Source organism: Trichechus manatus, unplaced genomic scaffold (genome assembly GCF_000243295.1).
Source record: "Trichechus manatus latirostris isolate Lorelei unplaced genomic scaffold, TriManLat1.0 scaffold00049, whole genome shotgun sequence".
Lineage (NCBI taxonomy): Eukaryota > Metazoa > Chordata > Mammalia > Sirenia > Trichechidae > Trichechus > Trichechus manatus.
In genome coordinates, this window is record NW_004443985.1 from 6,350,475 (window position 1) to 6,378,416 (window position 27,942).

General features: G+C 44.0%; 2 protein-coding genes across 2 annotated transcripts in view; one reads left to right on the forward strand and one right to left on the reverse strand.

The window, feature by feature from the left end:
* The window catches only part of SUSD5 (sushi domain containing 5), a 52,780-nt gene extending 49,732 nt beyond the window's left edge, over positions 1 to 3,048 (forward strand). Inside the window, exon 6 of the mRNA XM_023732206.1 lies at positions 1,760 to 3,048. Coding sequence (XP_023587974.1) covers positions 1,760 to 3,048 — 1,289 coding nt within the window. The remainder of the gene's footprint in view (positions 1 to 1,759) is intronic.
* Positions 3,049 to 19,411: 16,363 nt separating this feature from the next.
* The window catches only part of CRTAP (cartilage associated protein), a 33,085-nt gene continuing 24,554 nt past the window's right edge, over positions 19,412 to 27,942 (reverse strand). Inside the window, exon 7 of the mRNA XM_004377344.3 lies at positions 19,412 to 19,614. Within this exon, the coding sequence (XP_004377401.2) occupies positions 19,561 to 19,614 (54 nt within the window). The 3' untranslated portion in view covers positions 19,412 to 19,560. The remainder of the gene's footprint in view (positions 19,615 to 27,942) is intronic.

Here is a 27,942-nt window from a genome sequence, read left to right on the forward strand (position 1 = left end):
TTGCTGTGTCATTGAGTGTGCACATGTTCAGTTTTAATAGACAGTACCCAAACAGTTTTCCATAGTCGTTGTTCCAGCTCACACTCCCACCAACAGTGCTGCACATCCTTGCCAACACTTATTGTTAGTCTGTTAAATTTAGCCATCTGGTGTTATGTAAGGGTATCTTGTTATGGCTGTACCTAGCATCTCTGTGTTACTAATGAAATTGAGCATCTTTAGATATTGTTTAGTGACTATTTAGGTATCTTTTTTGGTGATGTTCTGATTCAAGTATCTTGCCAACTTTCCTATGGTTTACCTATTAATGAATTTGTAAGAGTTCTTTATAAATTCTAAACAGAAGCCCTTTGGAGGTTATCCGTGTTGGCAATATTTTCTCCAACTCTGTGGTTTACGTTTTAACTCTGTTCATGTTGGCTTTTGATGAACAGAAGTTCTTGATTTTAATATAGTTCAGTTACCTATCCTTGTGCCAATACCACAGTCTCAAAAAGCACTGCGGTTTTATGGTAAGTCTTGAAATCTTGCAGTGTACCTCCTCCAGCTTTTTTCTTCTTCAGGATTGCCTTGTCTATTCTTGGGCCTTTGAACTTGATAAATTTTAGCATCAGCAGCGTGTCAATGTCTGGAATTTGTTGTTGTTAGGTGCTGTCGAGTTGGTTCCAACTCATAGCAACCCCCTGTACAACAGAATGAAACACTGCCTGGTCCTGTGCCATCCTCACGGTCATTGCTATGTTTGAGCCCATTGTTGTAGCCACTGTGTCAATCCATCTCATCAAGGGTCTTCTTTTTTGCTGACCATCAACCTTACCAAGCATAATGTCCTTCTCCAGGGACTGGTCCCTCTTGATAACACGTCCAAAGTGCGTGAGACGAAGTCTCGCCATTAATTGACAACTTGGCAGTTTTGAGTTTTCTATTACGTGAACATTGTATGTCCCTCCATTTACTTAGACCCATTGCCATCGAGTTGATTCCGACTCATAGCGACCCTATAGGACAGAGTAGAACTGCCCCATAGGGTTTCCAAGGTTGTAAATCTTTACAGAAGCAGACTGCCACATCTTTCTCCCACAGAGCAACTAGTGGAGTGAAACCATCGCCCTTTTGGTTAGCAGCAAGCACTTAACCACTGCACCACCAGAGGTCCTTTCCATTTACTTAAAACCAAAAAACCAAACCCATTGCCGTCAAGTCGATTCTGTTCTTTAATACTGCACAGCAATATTTTGTACCTTTCCATATAGAAATCTTGTGCATCTTTTGTTAGATTTATTCCTAGATGTTGGGTTTTTTTTTATATACTATTATAAATGGTATCTTTTTAAATTTTTATTTTCCTTTTATTGCTAGTATATAGAAGTACCTGTTGCCGCTGAGTCAATTGTGACTCATAGCGACCCTATAGGACAGAGTAGAACTGCCCTATAGGGTTTCCAAGTTGCAGCTGGTGGATTCGAACTGCTGACCTTTTGGTTAGCAGCAGAGCTCTTAAACACTGCACCACCAGGGCTACTATAGAAGTACAGTTGATGTTTAACATTGACTTTAGACCCATTGTCGTTGATAAACTCACGTATTAATTGTAATGGTTTATATGTAGATTCTTTGGGTGAATCTCTGACACACAGTTGTACCATCTGTGAATGATCACAGTTTATTTCTAGTCCTTATGGTTTTCATTCCACTTTCTTGTGTTCTATACTGACTCTCAGACTGTGGACCTAAAGTGGTTTTCCTTCTCTCCTTCCAGATGAGGCGGAGGCACATATTGACTATGAAGATAATTTCCCCGACGACAGATCTGTGTCCTTCAGAGAACTCATGGAAGATTCCCGGACAGAGGCAGAGGTGGACAGGGATCAGGGAGAGGCCTCTGAGGAGGCTCCAAAGCAGGACCGCCTGGTCTCCGTTTCTGTAGGGGGAGAAAACAAAACCCAAGATAAAGTCTTTGTTCCAATCACGGGCTTGCCCGGTGCTGGGAGCACTGTCCCCACGGACTTGCCGGGATCCCGGCTAAACCAGAAATACTTGTTATGGTTACCTGCTCAGACTGTCCACAAGCCTAAGTTAGAAGAAGAAATGGATGATGATACCAAAAAGCAGTTTCCTGCTGGAGACAACCACAGTGGTGTGAAACTGGACCCAGGTGAACCCGAAACCAAGATGATCTATAGCAGCACTGAGGGCCCCTCAGGGTCATTTGTGGGCAGGAACGACAAGGCAGGGGATCCGATGCTGAGCAGCAGTGATGAGTCCTGGTTGGATGGCTACCCTGTGACTGATGGGGCTTGGAGAAAGATAGAGGAGGAAGATAGAGACAAGGGGGATGGGCCAGAGGGACTGGATGAACGCATTCTAGCTACTCCTGACCAGTCCATTCTTGTGGAAGTTAAGAAGTCCAAAAGTACCACCTTCACACCAAGTGAAGACATGACTGTGACCCATAATTCAGTTCTTCCATCTCAAATGCTAGATGTGGAGGTATTAACTCTCAGACCGGTGAAAGTGTCTGAGACTGAGGGGTCCAGCAAGGGGGATGGTAATGTGACCAGGTACCAGTCAACTATACCTTGGAGATTTGTCACAGAGACGTCTCCCATGGCCATCCTACCCTATGAACTCCCCAACTCTACTCTGGACACACTAACAACTGCTGTCCAGCAGATGCCTGACCACATCCCCACAACTGTCATGGCGGCCACCCAGCCACCAATAGAAACCACTGCTTCTGAGGCCCAGGATAGCTTCCCGTACCTGCTGTCTGAGGACTTCTTGGGACAGGAAGGCCCTGGCCCAGGTGCAAGTGAGAAGCTTCGTCCAACCTTTGCACCGTGTGTGGGGGACGAGTGTCCCACGTTCAGCAGAGGCCCTGTGATCGCCACTATTGTCACTGTCCTGTGCCTGCTGCTGCTCCTGGCAGTCATGGGGGCAGTGTGGGGTTACCACAGGTGCCAGCACAAGAGCTCCGTGTACAAACTCAACATCGGCCCGCCGCAGGCTCGGCATTACCACCAGCAGATTGAGATGGAGAAGGTCTAACGAGCTTTGGAGTGCGCTCTTCCAAAGCCACTTGGGAGGAAAAGTAAATAGCCTGGGACATATCACACTGATAAACTCTGACAGTTCACTGCAGCATGAGACAAGTGGAGCGGAGCACATTTTTTCCTCCTCGAGTCTTTGTTTTACAGGCTGAGAAGTGTCTCTGGAGGCACCTGGCAGGGCAGGAAGGCTGTGGTGGCACCATCACACACGCCAGTGTCTCCACAGCCATTCTGTCCTGGGATTTATTGCACTAATCCCAGGCCCATACTTGGGCCCTAATTCCAACGTGAGGTCAAAAATCACCTTTTGCTTTGTCATCCTATTGTCTTTTCCTTTTATAAAAAAAAAAAATTAGCTACTCCACGCCCTGAAGTTTTTAAAATAAGAGTGATAAACAGAACGTTTGGGAGCAGCGTTATTGAGGACACAAGATATCTTATCGTGTAGAGTGGGTTATGGAGGAATGATGGGTTGTTTCTTTTTAATATTGTGACATTGCTGAGAGTAAATGAGCCAGGAACCAAGACACAGTCTGGAAGCTTTGAGGTTTCTTTCTCGTTCTTGTTTGAGACTGCCCTCAGGGATTGGAGAGAATGTGAGAAGGACATTTTGTTGGGGGAAGGTGAGGAACGTGAAGAGATACACATCCATCTCTGTTCCCTCGAGTCTATGGGACAGCCCATCGCTTTTTACAAACAAGGTTAGCTTTGTACCAGTAAGCACCATTTCCTTTTGGAAGCAGTGGCCTAGTTGTCCTCGACCAGCCTGTGCCTAGGGATGTCTTGATATTTTCGCCAGGACTAACAAAACTCAGTCCTTGGTTTCCTCTCAGGATTAGCCATTTCTCTGAACTCCAGTAAGAGGGAATGAATGGGAGAAAAAAATGTTTTAAGGGAGCCAAAGTCTTGGATATCAAGTCTGGGTTCCTGCTTGATGATCTGTGCTGTTCCATTCTTTGCTCTAGTTTGGAAATTGTGAGCTCTGTGGAAACAGGGTCCATTCTGACTATTGGACAACCCAATGGATAGCATCTAGATCATCTTACGGTGGCCCAGCAAGTGTTATTAGGAAAATGATTCTCAAAGTGCGTTCCCTGGACCAGCAGCATCAACATCACCTGAGAACTTGTTGGCGATGCAAGATCTGGAGTTCCACCCCAGATCCGTAAAGCAGAAACCCTAGGGGTAGAACCCAGCTATCTGTGTTTTAACAAGCCCTCCAGGTGATTCTGATGCACACTCAGGCGAGAACCATGGGTTTTTGATAACAAATCCTGAGCTTTGAGGCAAATGGAAGACACAGAAGCACAGCAGATGAGTAACCCCTGTGGTTTGTCTTACAAGGACGTCGGGCACAGGTTCGTGCACCAGAGTCAGCATTTGAAGCTGCCAAAATGCCATCTCCAGTGGGCCTCCTACGTGTTGGCATAGAAACTAAACACGTTAGAGTTCTCTGAGTCATCTTCTTAGAAATAGTTTACAGTGGTAAAAAGTGATGAATACAATACATCTATTTCAAGACACCACAGGAGACTTAAGTGTTTCTATGTGGCATGGGAGAAATCCTGATCTTTTTTTGCAGTTGAAAAATTGTTGATGGTGCTTAACCTAAGTGTCTTAGTTATCTAGTGCTGCTGTAACAGAAATACCATAAGTGGGAGGCTTTAACAGACAAGTTTATTTTCTTACAGTTTAGGAGGCTAGATGTCCAAAATCAGGGTGCCATCTCTAGAGAAAGGCTTTCTGTCTGCTCTGGAGGAAGGTCCTTGTCTCTTTGAGCTTCTGCTCCCGGGTTATCTTCATGTGGCTTGGCATCCCTCTTCACCTGTCTCTGCTTGCTAGCTTGCATTTAATCTCTCTTATATCTCAAAAGAGTTTGGCTCAAGATACACCCTACACTAATCCTGTCTCATTAACATAACAAAGACAGCCCATTCCCAGATGGGATTATAACCGCAGGCATGGAGGTTAGGATGTACAGCACATACTTCGGGGGACACAATTCAACCCATAACAAAAAGATTCCTGCAACATGTGTTCTACCTGCCACCTTTTCTTGGTGCAAGCTTTGGAAAAATAAAGCTATAAAGTCAGTACAGCATAATCAGAGTCCTTCGTCCCCATACCTGGGTAAAACAAGCGTGTGAAGGTACCAACTGGAAAACCTATGCATCAGATGAAATCTAGAACAATGAAATCTGCATGTAGCCAAAGAAAAACCAACAGAACAAAAGCCAGAGACTGTATATATTTATAAATTAGATACTTTTCTAATCTATTTCAAGATAACTTTTTCTTTTAACTATATAAAATAACCTCTGTTTCAACATTGGGGTTTGTTAATCACACATTATTCTCTAATAACCCAAGAATATTGAATTTATACAAATCTTGTAAATAGATAATACAAATGTATTAATAAATTTATTACAAACTTATTAATACAGAGATGTATTTTTTTTTTTTTGCATGGGCTGCAAAATAAACCCAACACATCACTTTTTAAGTTTTTATTGATTTGGCATCATCTGAATTACTGTTATAGAGTCTAAAAATGCATGTAGAAAGAGAATAAATAAAAACACCGTAACCCTAAATTGTCAGCAATTATGCACGCTTTAAGACTGGTAAATGTTTAATGCTCATGAAAATTGAAGGGGGGTTCCATTAACACAAAGCGTCCGAGATACTTAAAATATTTCAAAAAACAGTTGCTGAATATATTTTGTTTCAGACTTATACTGCCCTGATTTAAAAAATAGAAAAGGATACTAATTTTGAAAATCATATTTTAATACTTGCTGTATCTGAGCCTCTCAGCCAGGTTACCTTGTGCAGCAAGGTTTCAGAAGTCTACAGAGCTCCTGGTACGCCCGTTGTCCCACCTCCTCCCTCCCTCTTTCTCACCCCAACCAGAGGAAGCCATTCAGTTTGCTACAAGGAAGCACCTAAGACCTCACTACTCAGAGTGTGGTCCCCAGACCAGCAGCACAGGCATCTCCTGGGAGCTTGTTAGAAATGGAGACTCTCAAGCCCCACCCCAGACCTGCCGCATCACAGGATGCCCGAGTGGTTGGTTTGCAGGTAGAGTTTGAGAAGACTGACCTCAGAGACCAGAACTGATTACCAACTTTCTCCTAACTGACGGGACACTCAGGCATCATTAAAGAGGGTTAGAGGAAGGGACTGCTTACAAAGGTGTGGGCAGGGATAAGGGGACCATCAGGGATGGTGAAGGGCTGTTGGGGAACCAACAAGAGCTTCAGCAGTAGGAAAGGCCCTGCTGGACAACAGCTCTGGCCTCAAGGAGAGCCCAGCAACTGTGGTCTGGAGGAAACAGGGATTTTGAATAACCAAACCTCTCACCCTACAGTCTCTTGCCAGCTCATTCCAGTATCTAAATCCAAGCAGAAGCCAGAGGGCAAACCAGGCAACGTAGACCACAGGGGCAGGCTCCTGGGGCACAGGGCAGGGTGGAGAAATCCAACCAAGAGACCGTCAGTACCAGTCCCATCTGCCTTATGTCCCCGTTTACCTTCATGACCTCTAGGGGTCCATGCTTCCCAAGCGATCCAATGTAGTGGATGCTCCTGGTGCCCCACCTAAACTCCCTTTACAGGGCAGGTGTACTGATCCTCCAGCTGCCCTTAGTGTTGGCTGCTAAGTGTGCGTAAGCACCTAAGTGCACCCTTCTCAGGGAATTGCCCTCAGCTTAATGGGAGTTCCCTTGCCCAGGAGGTTACACCCACCCATCTACCTATCTAGGGCAGCCATGACTGGTGGACAGGGCTATACAACAGGCCGGCTTTCTTGCCTGAAGGTAGGAGTAACCGTGGTACAATTCATGCTCCAGAGCTCCCCATGGATCAGGTTGGAACTTGTTTCAACTGAGATACATCCTTGATAGCTCCTCCTGCTTCCCTCACACTCCTGCGAGCTCTCTGCCACAGGCACAAAACTTTGCTTCAAGGGATATGGACCTCAGACATCTATCCACAGTCAAAGCTGTATTTCATATAGCTCCATTCCTTCCCAACCCAAACTTTTCCAGTGTGTCCTGTGGAATTCCTAGGCTGACATCAACAAAATCTCTCATGGGCCGAGCCGTCATGGCGCTATGGACAGAAGCACCACGCTGTCCCTCCACAGCAAAGACCCGAAAAACTAAGTAAACAGAGACAAACGTCAATCCTGGAACCCTAAGGGTCAAATGAAGAGATAAAGAACTCAGCCAAGTACCAAATGGAATAAGAAACTGACAGAGAACAGAGAGCAAGGAGAGTTACGAGCAGAGGTCCCCTATCAGCTAACACAGCATGGATCCACCATCTTGGACTCTTGTTGGAGATTGGTCGACAGGGAGTATGGGAAAGCAGATTCACGGAGCTCCCAGCAGGAGACAGAGCACCCAGTAACCAGCGAGACCCACTTTCCCACCCCCCACCCCCTCCCTGTCTCCCACACAGCTTCCCGGCTGGCCAATCCGAGGCTTCCCAGCAGGCCTCGACCATAGCACGGGAGGCGCCAGATCCATGCCTCGAGGATTCACCCCGCCCACACCAGCTGGCTTCTTCACTGCCATTTCTTTGTTGCTTGTCTTGCTTGTTTTCAGCCTCTTGGTTTCTTTGCCTCTCACCTCCTCCCCCTCATTTCTCTCGAACACCTGACTCTGTGTGCCATCTTTGCTTCTTCTTGACAGGCTGTGAAGTGCCGCTCGGCTGGGGAACTGCTTTCCCGGTCTGCGGCACCACGCTGGTGGTATCCCTGGGGGCTTTTTTTCTTTTGTTTGTTTTCTCTTTTTTTCCTTTTAATTTTTTTTTTCATTTCTTGGTTTCTCGTCTTTTTACTTACCTTCTTTTCCTGTCCCCTGAATACCTGCCGCTGTGTATCATCTCCACCCCTTCTAGCCAGGCTGTACTGCACGGCTTGGGAGCCGCTTTCCCAGTCTGCGCAGCCACGCTGGTGGGATCACTGAGAGAATTTTTTTTTTTTTTCTCATTTCTCGGTTTCTTGTCTCTCCACTCCCTCAGCATTTTTTTTTTTTTTTGGGGGGGCTCCTGTTTCTCCTCTTTCCCATACCCAGCCTAGTTCCACACATCATAACATCCCCCTCCCCCTTCCTCCTGCCTATCTGCACTATGTGCTGAACATTGCACTCCCGAGCAGCACAGGCACGGCCTACCAGAACCTGCCTTGCACTGACCCCCGGCTTACCTTGTTCGCCCAAGTATGTGCCACAAACAATCCATCCTAGCCCTTCCCTTTCAGCTGGACCTCCTCTGCTGCACCATAGTTGAGTGACTGGCCCTGCCCATTGGACAAGGAGGTGAAAAATATCGTGTCCACAGACGAGCAAACAACAAAGAACATAAAGCCCACCTGCTCGGACATAACCAAATTAAAAAGCAGGAGGAAACAAATCTACAATCAATAAATGAATAAAATAACTACTGAATGTCTCAAAGACAGCAGACAATATCAAAACATAAAAAAAAGGACAGGATGGTTCCAGTAGGCGTCCAAAATAAAACACCAGATGACTTCCCAGTAGAAGAAAAGGCACTAGAACTACCTGATAGGGAATTCAAATCTCTAATATTCAGAGCTATCCAAGAGTTGAAGCAAAAAGCAGACAAAAATGAAAAAATAGACAAATTCATGGAAAATACAGACCAAAAAAAATGGAAGAATTCAGGAAAATAATACAGGAATAAAATGCCAAAACAAATTCACAACTAGAAATCATACAAAAACAACAATTAGAAATCCAAAAGTTAACAAGATTTCAGAAATGGACAGTGTCATAGAAAGACTGAAGAGCAGGTTTGAAACAATTGAAGACAGGATCAGTGAAATTAAAGACAAACACAGATACAATTTTGTTTGAGGAAAAATCAGAAAAAAGAATGAAGAAACCCTGAGAATTATGTGGGATACAATCAAAAGCAAAAATTTTCGAGTGATCAGAGTTCCAGAACAGGGAGAAAATGGAAAACACAGAGAGGATCACTGAAGAACTACTGACAGAAAATTTCCCTAATATCATGAAAGATGAAAAGCTGACCATCCAAAAACTCAAAGAACCCCATATAGGATAGACCCCAAAAGAAAATCACCAAGGCAGATCGTTATCACTCGCTAAAACCAAAGACAAAGAATTGTGAGATCAGCTCGGGAAAAACGAAAAGTCACGTACAGAGGGGAAACAATAAGACTAAGCTCTGATTTATTTGGCAGAAACCATGCAGGCAAGAAGGCAATGGAAAGACATATATAAAACCTTGAAAGAAGAAAACTGCCAACCAAGAATAATATAGCCTACAAAACTCTTGTTCAAATATGATGGTGAAATTAGGATATTTTCAGATAAACAGAAATTAAGGGAATATGTAAAAACCAAACCAAACTTACAAGAATTAATAAAGGGAGTCCTTCAGTTTGAGAACAAATAACAGCTGACAGCCTGAATCAAGGACACATGATCACACCAGCCAAATACCAATCTAGGAAAACTCTCAAGGACTATCCAAAACCAAAAGATTTACAACAGGGAACCAGAGAGGTTAATCTGCAAATGACAAAAATGTCAAAACAATAAGAGAAGGAATAAACAGTATAGATAGAAAACTTTCTAATGGAGAAAATCCATCAATCTGTTGTCTACAAGAGACGTACCTTAGAAACAAAGACATAAATTTATTAAAAATAAAAGGATGGAAAAAATATATCAAACAAACAGCCATCAAAAAAGAGCAGGAGTGCTGACCGAGATCACAACAGAGGGTCCCATACAGAGCTGGAGAAAAATGTAGAACAAAATTCTAACACAAAAAAAGACCATACTTACTGGCCTGACAGAGACTGGAGAAACCCTGAGAGTATGGCCGCTGGACACCCTTTTAGCTCAGTAATGAAGTCACTCCCGAGGTTCACCGTTCAACCAAAGATGGACAGCCCCATAAAACAAAATGAGACTAATGGGGCACAACAGTCCAGGGACAAAGACTAGAAGGCAGGAGGGGACAGGAAAGCTGGTACTAGGGAACCCATGGTTGAGAAGGGAGAGTGTTGACATGCTGTGAGGTTGTTAACCATTGTTATAAAACAACATGTGTACTAACTGTTATAATAAACTATTTTTCTGTAAACCATCTAAAGTACAAGAAAAAAAAAGGGCAGGAGTGGCAATACTAATCTCAGATAATCTCAGATAATAGACTTTAAAACAAAATCCACCATAAAAGACAAAGAACGACACTATATCATGATTAAAGGGATAATCCATCATGAAGACATAACCATAATAAATATCTATGCACCCAATGACAGGGCTCCAAAATACATAAAACAAACTTTAACAGCACTGAAAAGAGAAACTGACAGTTCTACTACAATAGTAGGAGACTTCAACACGCCACTCTTGGTAAAGGACAGAACATCTAGAAAGAAACTCAACAAAGATATGGAAAATCTAAAGGCCACAGTCAGCCAACTTGAACTCATAGACATATATAGAACACTCCATCCAACCCCTGCAAAGTACACATTCTTTTCCAATGCACATGGAACATTCTCCAGAATAGACCACATCTTAGGCCACAAAGCAACCCTCAACAAAATCCAAAACATCGAGATAATACAAAGTATCTTCTCTGATCACAAGGCCATCAAAGTAGAAATTAATAACAGGAAGAGCAAAAAAAAAAATCAATTACATGGAAACTAAATAACACCCTGCTTAAAAACCACTGGGTAATAGATGGAATCAAAAAATTCCTAGAATCAAATGAGAATGAAAACACATCATACCAAAACCTTTGGGACACAGCAAAGGCAGTGCTCAGAGGTCAATTTATAGCAATAGATGCACACATCAAAAGAGAAGAAACAAAATCAATACATTAGCTACACAACTCAAACAAATAGAAAGAGAACAGCAAAAGAAGCCCACAGCCACCAGAAGAAAGGAAATAATAAAGATCAGAGCAGAAATAAATGAAATAGAGAATAGAAAAACAATAGAATCAAAAAACCAAAAGTTGGTTCTTTGAAAGGATCAACAAAATCAACAAACCACTAGCCAAACTGACAAAAGAAAAACAGGAGAGAACGCAAATAACTGAAATAAAAAATAAAATGGGGGACATTACAACAGACCCAACTGAAATAAAAAGGATCATAAGAGAGTATTATAAAAAACTATACTATACTCCAACAAATTTGAAAATCTAGAGGAAATGGGCAAATTTCTAGAAACACACTACCTACCCAAACTATCACAAATTGATGTTGAAAATCTGAACAGACCCATAACAAGAGATTGAAAAGGCAATTAAAAAAACTCCCAACAACAAAAAAAAAGCCCTGGCCCAGATGCCTTCACTGGAGAATTCTACCAAACATTCAGAGAAGAGCTTACATTAGTACTGCTCAAACTATTTCAGAACATAGAAAAGGAAGGGATACTTCCAAATTCATTATATGAAGCCAGCATAACTCTGATACCAAAACCAGGCAAAGACACCTGTCTTAGTTATCTAGTGCTGCTATAACAGAGAAACCACAAGTGGATGGCTTTAAGAAAGAGAAATTTATACTCTCACAGTTCAGTAGGCTACAAGTCCAAATTCAGGGCATTAGCTCCAGCTTTCTCTCTCTGTTGGGTCTGGAGGAAGGTCCTTGTCGTCAGTCTTCCCTTGGATTAGGAGCTTCTCCATGCAAGGACCCCACGTCCAAAGGACACGCTCTGCTCCCAGTGCTGCTTTCTTGGTGGTATGGGGTCCTCTCTGCCCCCACTCTCTGCTTGCTTCCCTTTCCTTTTGTAAGATAAAAGGTGGTGCAGGCCACATCCCAGGGAAACTCCCTTTACATTGGATCAGGGATGTGCCCTTAGTAAGGGTGTTACAATCCCACCCTAATCCTCTTTAACATAAAATTACAATCAGAAAATGGAGGCCAACCACACAGTACTGGGAATCATGGCCCAGCCAGACTGAGAATAAACGAATCTTTGGGGAGACATAATTCAATCCATGACAACGCCACAGAACAAATTACAGACCAACATCTCTCATGAATATAGATGCAAAAATTCTCAACAGAATTCTAGCCAATAGAATTCAGCATCATATCAAAAAAATAATACACCACGACCAAGTAGAATTCATACCAGGTATGCAAGAATGGTTCAACAAGAGAAAATCAATCAATGTCATCCACCACATAAATAAAAGAATCACATGGTCATCTCAGTCGACACAGAAAAGGCATTTGGCGAAGTCCAGCACACATTCCTGATAAAAACTGTCAATAAAATAGGTACAGAAGAGAAATTCCTCAACATAATAAACGTATCTATACAAAACCAACAGCCAACATCATTCTTAATGCAGAGAGGCTGAGACAGAACCTCTTGTGTCCTCCACCTCTTCCTCAAACAGCTCATGTTTGAACTCTCGATAACATGGGCCTCTTGGTTTTTGCACTGGCTGGTTCCTCACTCTTTCCATCTGCCCCCTTCTACTCCCTTTTCTCTTTCTCCTTGCTTGCCTGTTAGTGACATGCATGGAGCACAGTAGCTATTGGCAGTCATGCCTGAAGATGCTTCTGGACCTTTCTAAAATGGTAAACATTGTGTCACTTCTCAGACCTTGGCAGCAAGGGACCAGCTCGTCAGATCCAAAGCAAGCCCTGAGCTCCGAGTGTTTTCCTAGTGGGATCCCAGATCTCCTCTGAGAGAGAACCTTCCAGGGGAGAGGAATGAGCCTTGACTGCCTGGAAGGACCTTGGCCAGCACGTGGCTCACAGGGACCACCCCTGCCAGCTACGTGAGATCTGGGAGTCCCTTGCGTGAGGCTTCTGCTTTGCTAAGTGAATGTCAGACACTTCACACACCTGACAAAACAGAGCTCCTTAAAACATTCATCCTAGAATGCACGGGTGTGGTTAAAACAGTCCCATCCAGTGGATAAAGAAAACAGCAGAGAATAAGCCCAACGAAACTTTTAATATAATTAAAAAAAAAAAAGAACTTTTGTTTTCATTTTCCAAATTCTGATTTCTCACGAGAGCAAGGTTGTACATACCGCTTCAATGCTAATGAGGAGGGGAAAAAGCCATCAGCATCACTGATAGTTCGGCCTGCTGACTGCCACCCTCCAAACCAACCTGCTGCCATCGAATCGATTCTGACTCATAGCGACCCTGTAGGACAGAGTAGAACTGCCCCATAGGGTTTCCAAGACTGTAATCTTTACAGACGCAGACTGCCACATCTTTCTCCCACAGTGGATGGTGGGTTTGAACTGCCAACCTTTCAGTTAGCAGCCAAGTGCATTAACTGCTGCGCAACCAGGGGTGCTACTATCACCCTAAACCAAAACAACCCAAAAAAACCAAATCCATTGCCACTGAGTCAATTCTGACTCATAGTGACCCTCTAGGACGGAGTAGAACTGCCCCATCGGGTTTCCAAGGAGTGACTGGTGGATTCGAACTGCCAACCTTTGGGGTTAAAACCCTGAAATCTATCTTGTACCTATTGGCCACGTTGCTTGATTCCTTGCTCTTCTTTTCTTGTAAAATGAGGCACCAGTTTCTTGGTCTAGCCGCTCCAAGAGGCTGTCGAGCCAATTCATTCATTCAGCAAGCACCCAAAGCCAGGTATTTGTTGGGAGACAGTGCTGTCGTTGGTAGTTGCCATCAAGTTGACTCTGAATCATGGCGACCCCATGTGTGCAGAGTAGAACTGCTTCATAGGGTTTTCAAGGCTGTGACCTTTCAGAAGCAGATCACCAGGCCTGTCTTCCGAGGCACCTCTGGGTGGGTTTGAACTGCCAGCCTTTCTGCTAGTAGTGGAGACCTTAACTGTCTGTGCCACCCAGAGACTCCAATGGGACTGGGCTAGGTACTAGGACATGACTTGCCTGCCTAGAGAGAAGAGCACTCTACTATGGCACAGAGGAGCCCTGGTGACACAGTGGTTAAGAGCTTGGCTGCTCACCAAAAGGTTGGCAGTTCAAATCCACCAGCTGCTCCTTGGAAACCCTATGGGGGGCAGTTCTACTCTGTCCTATAGGTTCGCTAGGACTTGGAACCGACTCGACGGCACCTAACAACAACAACAACAGCACAAAACCACAGCTTGCTCCTGACTCTTATTTCTAGGGTGGGCATGAGTCAATCAAGGCAAAAGACTGAAGGTCAAGCTGTCCTCCTCCTCCAAGAGATGCCACCAGGAACAGACGTGGGGAACAGCCTTGCCCCTGACTGCAGGCACGACAAGTCCAAGGCACAAAATCTTTGGCTGAGACTTATTTATGGCTCCTTTTCCCCCCTCGTACAGAGTTTAAACTCCTCACACTAGGTCATTCAAGTCTGGAGCCACCAGAAAAAAGAAGTGGCTGTTTGGGGGGTGGCAGATGATCAAGAGTTCAGATGCTGTGATGAGGATTGGGTTTTTCTCTCTGCCTCGCTACAAGCTGCGTTGCGGTTCCATGTCAAACACTATTAAATGAGAATGTTTTCTCTGGCACCCGTCCATCTTCTCCCCACAGTTTAAGTATTGAATTTTTTTTTTTTTTTAACTGAAGTCGCTTAGACTTACAGCTCAACGTCTAAAACTTGAAAATGTTATTTCCATAAATGTTGGCAAAAACCAGCCACTGTTGATTCCACCGGCAGTCATAATAAACGCTTTCCCGTTGACCACCTAACAAATCATTTTCTGTTTGCCACCGGGTTTGGTTCAATAAAATTTTTGTGCTCTTACAACTCCTTTAATAAGAACTCCTGAAAGCACACATTTCCTAAGGTGACTTCTGGGGCCAGTGTTCCCTCTGGTTCCCCTTCTAGATGCCAGAGGTGAGCACAAGAGGCTGGTGGCAGGAATTAGAAGCTTTCAAAAATCAGAAAGCTCTTAGTGTGCTGAATGTGCTGGTATGTGCTGCATTTCAGTCAGTCACTTTCAAACACATGCATACGAACAAACCGCCAGAAGTAAATTCTGCACATTAACGGGGGCCACGGGGGCAGGGGATGGCCTTTAGATCGCTCACAGTGGGTGCCCTCTGCTTGGGGTGCCCAAACGTCAGTGGGATTGGATGGAGCTCCCCTCCCATGATCTATGGTGGGCGACCAGCTTGAGGAAACCAAACAGAGCAAACATTGGGCTCTATTCACGAGGGTCAGAGGCCAAAAGGCGCATCTTAGGGTGGGCCTGAAAATCCCACAAAGCTTACAAATATGTTTGTCTTTTCAAAAGACAGGCCAGAACCTATGGAGGCTCAATCCAGGAATCTTCTAGGCTCTTCCAAGAAACACACTCAGGGAGGTGTTGGGTTGAGGTCGCTGAGTGCAGCTTGCACGCTGGAGTTTATGGCAGGCTTGGAGAAACCAGCCCACTTTTTTGTTAAAGATTGGTTTTGGTTTATTTTAAAATAAAAAATTTAGTCTCTTGGTTCCACAGCCTTCAATCAAAGTGCTGAAAATGTTACCACACTGCCACCAAGGTCTCTTCTTCAGGGGTAAGGTACTTTCCAATCCTCAGTGAAAAGAGGCAGATTCCAGAGAACGAGTGAAGACTCCCCCACCTCCTCCCTCCCATACACTTATGTGGAACATCATTATCCACAAAACAGCTCGCCCCAGGCTCAAAGCTAAGGGACCAAATGGAATCCCTGCAGGGTACACAGGTGGAGTGAGTCAGAATGCCCAACCCAGCCTGGTCCCTGTGGGGGGTTCTCCTTGCATTTCCTCACACAGCTGGGGGACAACTGCACCCAGGAGCTACGGGGGTGAGCAGCGGCCAGGTGCACAGTCGACACAGACTCAGGAACCCAGGGGCAGGGCGTCCACTCACTGGGCTCTCCTCTATTTCTCATCCTGCCCTATGACCCTCTCCCCCACTGACTTCAAAAGGATGCTTCTTGGGTGGACTGGAGGGTGTGGTGAGGAAAGAACGAACCCAGCCTTCCATGGGAAAGGCCACGTTTCCCAGCAGGAAGTCATGTGTGATCTGACTCAAGGCTGGGCTGGGGGGGCCCTGACTGGGAGGCTGCTTGTGGACATAAGCGCACTTCTTAATGAAGCCAATAATAACACTAACTTCTTTGGCCACACGGTCTCCTGAAAGTACAGCCTCTGCTGATGGGGGCAAACGCAGCCAAAGAGAGCAGTAGTAGGGTTGGTACCCTGGAAGCAGAACCTAGGATGGGGATCTTTGTGCAAGCAAGAGAAGGATGCTCTCAGAAGGGAGATGAGGGAGAAGGAGCAACAGAAGGATGCATCTGAGTTCCCAGAAGTAGGGGTAGTGTGAGAGGAGGCAAAAAAAGAAGGCTGGAAAAACAAAACTTTGTGAGGTTTTCACCCCTAATTAATCACCATTACACTAAAAACACCAAACTCTATCTCCTTGAGGAGTGACTGAAGGTCAAAGACGTTCATTCCTTTCCATGCCGTAGCGGGACAGGTCCTGTCTTCTAAATGCCATGCGAGTTGTGATGATTAAGGTTGTGTGTCAACTTGGCTGGGCCATGAATCTCAGTGGTTTGGCAGTCATATGATGTTGTGATCACCTCCATGATGGGATCTGCTGTGAGTAGCCAATCAGTTGAAAGGGAGTTTCCTTGGGCTTGTGGCCTGCATCCAATATAAGTGGACATTCTGGCAAGGCTTGGGGGCAAATTTGCTTGCACTGGACCCTGCAGCTGGCTCCTGTTCATCTGACCTCCAGTTCTTGGGACTTGAGCTAGCAGCTTACCTGCAGTCTTTCTGCCAATCTTGGGATTCATCGATCTTCAAAGCCTGTGAGCAAGAGCCCTGCTCTCTGACCTGCCAGTCTTGGGTTTGCCAGCTCCCTGCAGCTACGTGAATCAGGAGAAGCCTCTATCCTGACCCACAGACTTGGGGACATTCCAGCCTCTACAACCACATGAGCCATTTCCTTGATACAAATATCTCTGTATATATATCTATGTTTTACTGGTTTTGCTTCTCTAGAGAACCTAGCCTAAGACACCAGACTCCTGCCTCCATCCCTGGAGGGTCCCATAGACAAAGTGGCTTTGTGGAGGAGGAAATAAGGTTTAATAAACAAAGCTTGGCATCCAGAGCATCACACTCTCCTGGTTTTCCTATGACCTCAATGGCAGCCCCTTCTCAGTCTCTTTAGCTGGTTTCTCATTTCCCAGAGAGCCCCAGAGCTCTGTCTTTGGCCCAGAATTTTCTCATGCTTCTCAATATGCACAATCTAGGTGTAGCTTCATGGTTTTAAATGCCATTTACAAGCTGATTCCACTAGTGGGTGCTGTGGTACTCCTTCCAGATCCCCTTCATGGAGCCAGTACCCATCACTAGCACCCCTCCCCCACCACTGTGCATGGTGGCTGCCGATGGCCCACACTGCCCCTTCCAGAGAATTGACCTCACCTGGCCAAGTGATTTGCCTTCAAAGGTACACCCTCCGCCAACAGGGACTTCCCACAACCAATAATTGACTGATAGAGGTTCTCATAGGTTTCTCCCAAGATCACTCCACAATAAACTATGTGCATTCTAATCCCTTCCTCAGGGTCTGCTAGGGAACTTGACCTGAGAAAACTCTCAAAAACAGTCTGAACCTCTTCTCCCAACCTCAGATCGCGTGCTTTGTGCCAAATCCCTTACTCTCCCATCCACCCCCATCTTCTTCATTTCAGTGAATGACAACTCCATCCTTCCAGATGTTCAGGCCAAAAACCTTGACTTCTTTGTCATCTCCTCTCTTTCTCTCAACGCTCCACATCCAATCTGTCAGTAGATTCTATTGGCTGTGCTTTCAAGAATAAATCTAGAATTCGATGACTGCTCACCACCACCTCCATTGCTACTTCCCAGGTTCAGGCCAACATCCCTGGCTGTAGCTTCCTCCTGACCAGTATCCTTGCTTCCACCCTTGCTCATGTTCCATTTTTTGCAATATGGCAGCCACAGAAAGAGCCTTGTAAAATGGAAGTTAATCAAGGCACTCCTCCACTCGAACCTTCCAGTGGCTCCCGCCTCAGAACAGATGCCAAAGGCTTTACACTGGCGTTGAGGCCTCAAGCCATCTGCCCTCACCCCCACCCCATATACTTATACCTCTCTAACCTTATCTCCTACTCGTTCCCTTTCCCAGTCCACTCCTTGGCCTCCTTGCTGTTCCCTGCCCACACCAAGCATGCTCTCGGTTTAGGGTACTGCACATGCTGTTCCCTCTGCCTGGAATGCTTTTCCCGGAGACTCTTTCCATCAGTTCTCTGCTCCAATGTCACTTCTCATGTGGCCTTCCCTGGCCACCCCGTTAAATGCTGCAGCCACATCCCTAGGATTTCTTACCCCCTTCCCTGCTTTATTTTTCTCCATAGCAATCATCACCATCAGGTACCTTGTATATATTTATTCTGGTTTATTTGTTGTCAGTCTCTCCCTGAAGAATAAGCTCTGTGATGAGAACTTTCATACTTTATTCTGTGCAGTATCTGCACAGAGGAGCCCTGGTGATGCAGTGGTTAAGAGCTTGACTACTAACCAAAACGCTGGCAGTTCAAATCCACTACAGGTCCTTGGAAACCCTGGGACAATTCTACTCTGTCCTATAGGGTTGCTATGAGTCGGAATCAACTCGACGGCAACGAGTTTTTTGTCTGTTATTCTGTGCAATAGCTCCAGTGCATAGGTCACGGCCTAGCATATAGTAGTTGCTAAAAAAATATCTATTGAAAAACTGAATTCAATCTAGACACCCTCTGGTTTTCTTCCATTTCCAGCTCTGAGCATTATAACTGAGCAATGTCTTCAAGTGGGAACAACCAACCATTGTAAGACCGGAGTGCAAAAGTGTTGGGCAAAAGCCATTTTTCTGCACTTTACACTGTCTACTCAACTCGCTTTTCAATGGGTGCCAAAACGGGGCAAGTCAGATTGAGTGAAGACCATCGTGAGGCTTGTAGAAGCTTAGCTCTGATCCTCCACCATCTTTCTGACCAGGGGATGGGAAAAGGGAGAGTAAAATCTGGACCAGGCAGTGTTTCCTTCTGACTTGGAACTGACTCGACAGCACCTAACAACAACAAAATGTGGAAGAGCAGAGGCCAAAGTAGGTTTCCACAACAATCATCTTTTAGGAGTGTGTCTCTTATTCAAAAAATAACACTGATTTTTCTGGAGGGAAGAAACAAACAAACCACAGAAGACTGTCCTTCCAGCCAGAGTGGTGAGAAAGGTGGGTAACGTGGGGAAGGCAGATGTGAACATGGGAAGAGAGGTGCAAACACAGGGAAAGCAGGTATGAAGATGGGAAGACAGATGTGAACATGGGGAAGGCAGGCTGATCCCTGGTTACATGGAGGGAGAGAGATGGGGGCCTCCCTTTCACTTCACAGAGTGAAGGGGAGGCTCTGAGGTATCAACAACCTGGCATATTAGGAACAAGGAGGACAAAGAATTTTGTGTTTCCTGAACATTGAAGGGAAGTCACTTTGGTTGCTGTGGACTAGCTGGTCTCGTCCATCTCCAAGAGGTCATCCACGTATTCCACAACCTCTCCCTGTAAGAGACAAAAGCACACCTCTGTTAAGTGGCTACCTGACTTTAAAAGCATTGGTGAGCAGAGACTATTTCCAAGAGGCCATTGCTCACTGCCTTCTCAGGCTAGCGTGGACTTTCTCCTCTGGTCTTGGGCCCGGAGGACCTGACTTCTCCCTTGGAATGGACCTTGGTTTCCACTCTACGTGGACTTGGCACCATGTGCTCTGTGACCACAGAGGACCTGCATGAAGTGAGCAGCCCAGGCACCCTCTGAAAGACTCCACTTAGTACCCACCCTTCTGTGCAGCCTCCACGCACCCTCGCTCTCCCTCCCATTAGCAGTTATCACACAGGACCACGATCTGTCTGTTCCCTTTCTGCCTTGACCACCAGACCACGAGCTCTTCAAAGACCAGGACCTGGGTTTATCTTTCTTCCTCATAGCCTGGCGTATAGAAGGTGCTCAATGAACGTGCTGAAGGATGAGTGGCTGAGTACATGCATGGATATTGCTGGTATGGCTGGAATACTCACTCCACTTAAAAGAGAGACTCTTGGGAAAAGTGAAACCCATCTGCCATTGGTACCAGAAACCCACCCACCTGCTCCCTCCTGCAACTAGCATACAGGGGCTCACCCCATAGGAGTCCAGCATACTTCCCAATTTCCTTCTCTGTATTGATCTTTCTCCCAAAGCCTACCTGGGCCACCAGCTGATGACACCCATTCTCTCGACTTCAGAGAAGGAATGAATCACCAAGAAGGCCGACCCTCCCTCCCTTGAGGGTCAGCACAGGCCAGCCCCATCAATGGTGACCTCCTCTTGCTAAAGCTTGGCCTCCCTCATAGAGGTCACCATCCCAGGCCAAGAGCTTATTTGTTCCTTTTTATACTGTAACACAGAGGTTAATAAAATATCTCAGCATTTGAGAGCAGTTGGAAAATCTGTCAAGTACCTGAGACACAAAAGAGAGGTCTTATTATTTTCATCAAATACTTCTACCATGCCATGCCGAAGATTACAAATTAAAGTCATGGGAGTAGAAAGCCACTGCCTGAAAAACAGTGTTCTTCAGCTGTTTTCTGGACCCCAAAAAATGACAGTGTGGTATGGTATAGGGTTTATATGTATAACCAAGACATCTGTTGTCAGAGTTACTGTTTCCTGTTGTGGAGATGCTGTGACATGGGGGATGATAATACCTCCTGCCTGTTGTTGTTAGGTGCCGGCAAGTTGGTTCCAACTCATAGTGACCCTGTGTACAACAGAACGAAACACTGCCCGGTCCTGTGCCATCCTCACAATGCTTGTTATGCTTGAGCCCATTACTACAGCCACTGTGTCAGTCCACCTTTTTGAGGGTCCTCCTCTTTTTTGCTGACTCCCTACTTTACCAAGCATGATGTCCTTCTCCAAGGACTGGTTCCTCCTGATAACATATCCAAAGTATGTGAGATGAAGTCTCGTCATCCTTGCCTCTCTAAGGAGCATTCTGGCTGCACTTCTTCCAAGACAGATGTGTTCATTCTTCTGGCAGTCCATGGTATATTCAATATTCCTTGTCAACACCATAATTCAGAGGCGTCAATTCTTGTTCGGTCTTCCTTATTCTTTGTCCAGCTTTCGCAGGCGTATGAGGCGATTGAAAATACCATGGCTTGGGTCAGGCACACTTTAGTCTTCAAGGCGGCATCTTTGCTTTTTAACACTTTAAAGAGGTCTTTTGCAGCAGATTTGCCCAATGCAATGCATTGTTTGATTTCTTGACTGCTGCTGCCATGGGTGTTGACTGTGGATCCAAGTAGAATGAAATCCTTGAAAACTTCAATCTTTTCTCTGTTTATCACAACGTTGTTTATTGGGCCAAACGTCTGCTTAGAGATCAGTAATGTTATTATTATTGTAATATTAATATTACCAGTGAGCTCTAAGCTCCATTAGTCACCTTCTGCTTTGATCTCACTAATAATATTAAGTGTCCAAGTCAATACAGGTGAAAGAAACCTCCTCCATATGGCCTGCTGTAGGGGATGTTGTTGGTGCCTCCCGCAGATCTCCTTCTTTGGTGCACACATCCCACAGCTGCTATGAGTGTTGGTTGCAAATGGCTGGCAGCTGCTGCTTCTCTGGATAATTGCCCTTGGCTGAAAGGAGTAGCCTCACCAAAGAGGTTACACACCAACCCCTCTCAGTAGGCAACAACCAATGACAGGCCGGTAAACCAAAATCAGTTGCCGATGGATTGATTTGAATCCAACTCATGGGGACCCCATGTGTTACAATAGGACTACTTCATAGGGTTTTCTTGGCTATAATCTTTACGGAAGCAGACCGCCAGATCTTTCTTCCATAGTGCTACTGGGTGACTTCAAACCGTCAACTTTTGATTTAGTAGTCGTATGCTTAACCATTTATGCCACCCGGGGACTCCTGATAGAATGACAGGCTGGTCCAAAACAATAAATAAATAAATAAACTCATTGCCGTCAAGTCGATTTTGACTCATAGTGACCCAACAGGATAGAGCAGAACTGCCCCGCAGGGTTTCCAAGGAGCGGCTACCAGACTCGAACTGCTAACCTTTTAGTTAGCAGCCGAGCTCTTAACCACTGCGCCACCAGGGCTCCAACAGACTGGTAAGAGGGGCTAAGAAAAGCAGGACTGACTCTGTGGTACAATTCATGCCCCAGAGTGCCCCACGGGATCAGACTAAGCTTGACTCCAGCTGAGACCACATACATTCCTAGCTCCTTCCCTTGCCCCTGGCTTCCTTTTACCTACCTAAGAACACTCCCTCAATACATCACTCCAGCAAATTACCTTCTATTTCCTTTAGACATTCCCGAAGCAAACACTCATCAAAACCTGAAGCATCTATTTCAGTCTGCTTTATAAAGCTCCTGAAACTAATCCCTGTTGCCGTCCAGTCGATTCCAACTCAAGTGACCCTATAGGACAGAGTATACTTGCCCCACAGGGTTTCCAAGAAGCAGCTGGTGGATTTGAACGCCGACCTTTCTGGTTAGCAGCTGAGCTCTTAACCACTGAGCCACCAGGGCTCCAAAACTGTCATAGGCTTCGGCAAACTTTTTTACCAGTGTGCCAACTTTCAGGAACTCTCACACACATTGCGATGCCACAAAGATAATGTCGCAGTTTTCTAGCGCTGCTATAACAGAAATACCACAAGTGGGTGGCTTTAACAAGCAGAGATTTATTTTCTCACAGTTTAGGAGGCTAGAGTCTGGATTCAGGGTGCTGCTCAAGGAGAAGGCTTTCTGTTGGCTCTGGAGGAAGGTCCTAGTCTCTTCTGAGCTTCTGCTCCTGGGCGATCTTCATGTGGGCTGGCATCTGTCTTTCTCCATCTCTGCTTTCTTGTTTGATCCCATTTATATCTCAAAAGAGACTGACTCAAGACACACCCTACACTAATCCTGTCCATTAACATAACAAAGACAACCCATTCCCAAATGGGATTATAACCACAGGCATAGAGATTAGGATTTATAACACATATTTTTGGGGACACAATTCAATCCATAACCGATAATAAAGACCATTCCACAACATTTGCCCAAAACCAAAGATGAGAAAACTGGGAGGGACAGGGAAACTGGACGAATGGAAATGGGGAACCAAGGGAGGAAATGGGGAGAGTGCTAACACATTTCGGGGATTACAACCGAGACCATGAAACAATCTGTGCAAGAATCATTGAATGGAAAATTAATTTGCTATGTAAACCTTCACCTAAGTTCTACTCTGTCCTATAGGGTCGCTATGAGTCAGAATCGACTCGACAGCAACTTGTTTGGTTTTTTAAAGCACAATAAAATGTTAAAAAAAGGAAAAGAAAGAACATTCCACAAATATCAGTAGACAAACTGAGCTGACGCTTTGTTTCAAGTCAGTATTTGTGTCCTTTGAAGAATTTAAGGATGAAACTAAGGATTTCATTGTATCGGTTTTGTTTTCAGTTGGAAAATATTACCTGCCACAATTTGTTATATAAAATATATAATGTGTAAGAAAATAGCTCATTCTTTATAGATGGATTAATTCTTTCACTATTCTAAAACCTCATTGAACTCATTTAATAAGCTAACTACTCCAGGGCCTTCAATGTTGTGCTTTTTATCTTCAGAGTGCCCAGTCCAAGAATGCTACGAATTAGAAAGCCTGGAAACCCTGGTGGCGCAGTAGAGCTACAGCTGCTAACCAAAAGGTCGGCAGTTCGAATCCACCAGCTGCTCCTTAGAAACTCTATGGGGCAGTTCTACTTTGTCCTGTAGGGTCGCTATGAGTCGGAATCTACTTGACGGTAATGGGTTTGTTTTTTTTTTTTTTGGAGTAAGCCTGGTCTCTTTCAGTGGATGACTGCTAACCAGCTGTGTGCCTCTGAGCAAGTCACTCTACCTTGCTGCATTTGTCTACTCCTCTGTGACATGAGCTTTACTGAATCTGCTCCAGTATCTATGATTATTTCTAAACACACTGTTCTTGTACATCAAAAGCTTTCAAAATAGTCATAGCCTTACATGCAGGAATTCTACCTCTGGAATTTATCCTAAGGAAATGGTCAGGGAAGAGGAGAAGGATTTAGTCACTGCTGTGTTATTTATCAGCCTGGGTGATGCAGTGATTAAAGCACTTGACTGCTAACTGAAAGGTCGGTGGTTCAAACCCACCAGCCACTCAGCTGGAGAAAGATGTGGCAGTCTGCTTCCGTAAAGACTTACAGCCTTGGAGATCCTATGGGGCAGTTCTATTCTGTCCTATAGGGTCACTATGAGTCAGAATTGATGTGACGACAGTGCGTGGGTTTTATTTGTAAGAGCAAAAAGTTGGAAGTCACCTATACGTTTATAAAAAGAGCTTTATATTTAAAAATCCCATGCCATGGAATATTACTCAGTCACTAAAAAGTCATGTTTACAAAGAACATTAACTTACAAAAGAAACAAAAATGACATGATCCTCTCTATAGACACAGAAAAGGCATTTGACAAAATCCAGCACCCTTTCGTGATAAAAAATACTCAGCGAAGCAGGAATAGGAGGTGTCATGGATTGAATTGTGTCTCCCAAAAATATGTGTCAACTTGGCTAGGCCATGATTCTCAGAGTTGTGAAACTGTCCTCCATTTTGTGATCTGATGTAATTGTCCTCCACTTTGTGGCATTGTGTAATTATCCTCCATTTTATGTGTTGTAAATTCTAAACTTCTATATGTTAATCAGGCAGGATTAGTGTGGGATGTATCTTGAGTCATACCCTTACTAAAGGGCGTGACTAAAGTCACAGCCTTACTTAAGTCACGCCCTTACCCTTCTCAAGTCACACCCTTGCTTGAGTCACACCTTTTATCTTACAAGAAATAAAAGGAGAGAGGAACAAGCAGAAAGGGAAGGGACCTCAGCACCACCAAGAAAACAACCTGGAGCAGAGTGCGTCCTTTGGACCTGGGGTCCCTGAGCTGAGAATCTCCTAGACCCAGGGGAAGACTGATGCCAAGAAATGTGGAGATCTCCAAGGCACGCTGGGCCCACAGTTGTTGAAAGGGGACAAGGACCTTCCCCCAGGACTAACAGAGAAAGAAAGCCTTCCCCTAGAGCACCCTGAATTCAGACTTCTAGCCTCCTAAACTGTGAGAGAATAAATTTCTGTTTGTTAAAGCCAACTACTTGTGGTATTTCTGTTATAGCAGCACTAGATAATTAAGACAGAAGGAACTTCCTCAACCAAATAAAAAGCATCTATGAAAAACTCACAGCTAACATCATACTTGACAGTGAAAGACTGAATGCTTTTTGTGGGAACAAGACGAGAATGTCCACTCTCAGCATTTCAATTCAACACTGTGCTAGAGGTTTTAACCAGGGCCACTGAGCAAGAAAAATTAATAAAAGGCATCCAGGTTGGAAAGGAAGAAATAAAACTAACTCTATTCATAGATGACATGATCTTGCATACAGAAACTCCTAAGGAATACACACATACACACACACACACACACACACACACACATACACACACACACTATTAGAATAAAGAAGATCAGCAAGTTTGCAGGATACAATATCAACATATAAAAATCAATTGTATTTCTATACACTAGCAATAAACTATCTGAAAATGAAAATAAGAAAACAATTCCATCTACAATCACATCAAAAAGAATACTAAGAATAAATTTAAGAAAACACTGTTGAAAGAAATTTAAAAATACCTAAATAAATGGAAAGACATCCCATGTTCTTGGATCAGAAGACTTAACATTAAGATGGCAATACTCCCCAAATAGATTCAGCACAATTTCTATCAAAACTCCCAGCTCCCTTTTTGCAGAAATTAAAATCTGATCCTATAATTCATATGGAAATGCAAGCAACCCAGAATAGCCAAAACAAAGAACAAAAGTTGGAGGAATTGCACTTTCCAGTTTCTGAACTTTCTACAAAACTACAGTAATTAAGACAATGTGCTACTGGTATAAATAGAGAAATACAGATGAATGGAATAGAATTGAGAGTTCAGAAATAAACCTTAAAGGTTATGGTCAATTGATTTCCAACAAGAGTGCCAAGACAACTCATGGAAAAAGAAAGTTCTTTCAATAAATGGTGCTGGGACAACTTCAAGCAATCTCAAACCATATACACAAATTAACTCAAAAATGGACCACAGATCAATATTAAAGAACTAAAACTATAAAAATCTCAGAAAAAAAATATAGGAGTAGATCTTCATGACCTTGGATTAGGCAATGGTTTCTTAGAGATGACCCCCAGGATACAAGCCACAAAGGAAAAAATAGATAAATTGGATTTCATCAAAATTAAAAACTTTTATGCTTCAAAAGATACCATTAAGAAAATGAAAAGACAACCTACAGACTGTGAGAAAACATTTGCAAATAAGATAGCTGACAAGGGACTTGTAACCAGACTATACAAAAAACTCTTATGACTCAACAATAAAAAAACAAATCACCCAATTAAAATATGGGTAAAAAAAATTGAATAGGGAGTGGCTACTAATGAGTATTGACTTTCTTTTGGAGGTGTTGAAAGTTTTCCAAAATGAGATAGTGGTGATGGTTGTACAACTTTCTGAGTATACTACAAACCACTGAATCGTACATGTATTATGGTATGTGAATAAAATCTCAATAAAGCTTTTAAAGAAAAAAATAAAAGAAACTGCTTATATCATAATGTTAAGTAGAAAAGCCATAATATATAATTATAATTGCATTTATAATGAATATATTTGAAAGATGTAAAGAAAAAACTAGACTATATAGCAAAATGTTAATGGTACCTTGCCTCTGATTATTCAGAGTTCAATCCCCTCACCCCTACTTTTTAGAAAATATTTTTTTCTATATTTTCTAAACCATAGCACCAGCCTTGTGTGTATCTGGCAGCATTCCTTCCTTTGGAGAATAGCCCCTGCAGCATCCTTGTGATCCAATCTCAGGATCATTTTCGAGGGGACGCAACCCAAGACACTTCCCGGTTTACAGAGCACGTCCACAGCCAACAAGCATTTCATTCTCACAACGCTGTGAGCTCAATATTATTATTCCCATTTTAGAGATAAAGAACTGAAGCTCAGAGAAGAAAAATGGATGCCTTGTGATGGGTCCATCCCATGTTGCTTCTTGTGCATCAAACCAATTCCAAGACAGTATTGCCTTTAGAGGTTCCCCACCCCAAAACTGGGGCAGTGGAAAATGAAGACTAGAGGCTCAGGGCCTCCAGGCTCTGGGCTGGCCCTTCACATGACTTTTTGGCTCCCAAGTTCCTCATCTAGAAAGTGAGGGGTCAGACTGGAACTGGCTCACAGCTCTCTTCCAGCTCCAGTGGCCAGCATGTCCTTAGTTTTCTTAAAAAGCATTTCTTGGTTTGCTCTAAATACTGCCCCTAATGATGATTTTTCGGTGACTAGGCTGCACCATCACAAGTGATAACTTCACAACTAGTTCAGTCTCTTTTTGAGTGACAGTCAGGAATTTCAAGCAATTCCAGAAAATGATAAAATGACTGAAGAGTAAGAATGTAAAAACAAACAAAAAAACCCAATAATAGTCTGAAATATAAAAATTCATACATGAAGAAAGAAAAATGTTAAAAGACAGGAAAGAAAGAAAAGACCAAAGCGGATTTCAAGAGACTCTGAAACTTACTCTTTAACGTAGAGTAGCTAAAGCAAAAGGAAGAAACGATGAAGTAAAAGAGCTGAACAGAAGATTTCAAAGGGTGGCCCGAGAAGACAAAGTAAAATATTATAAGGAAATGTGCAAAGACACAGAGTTAGAAAACCAAAAAGGAAGAACACGC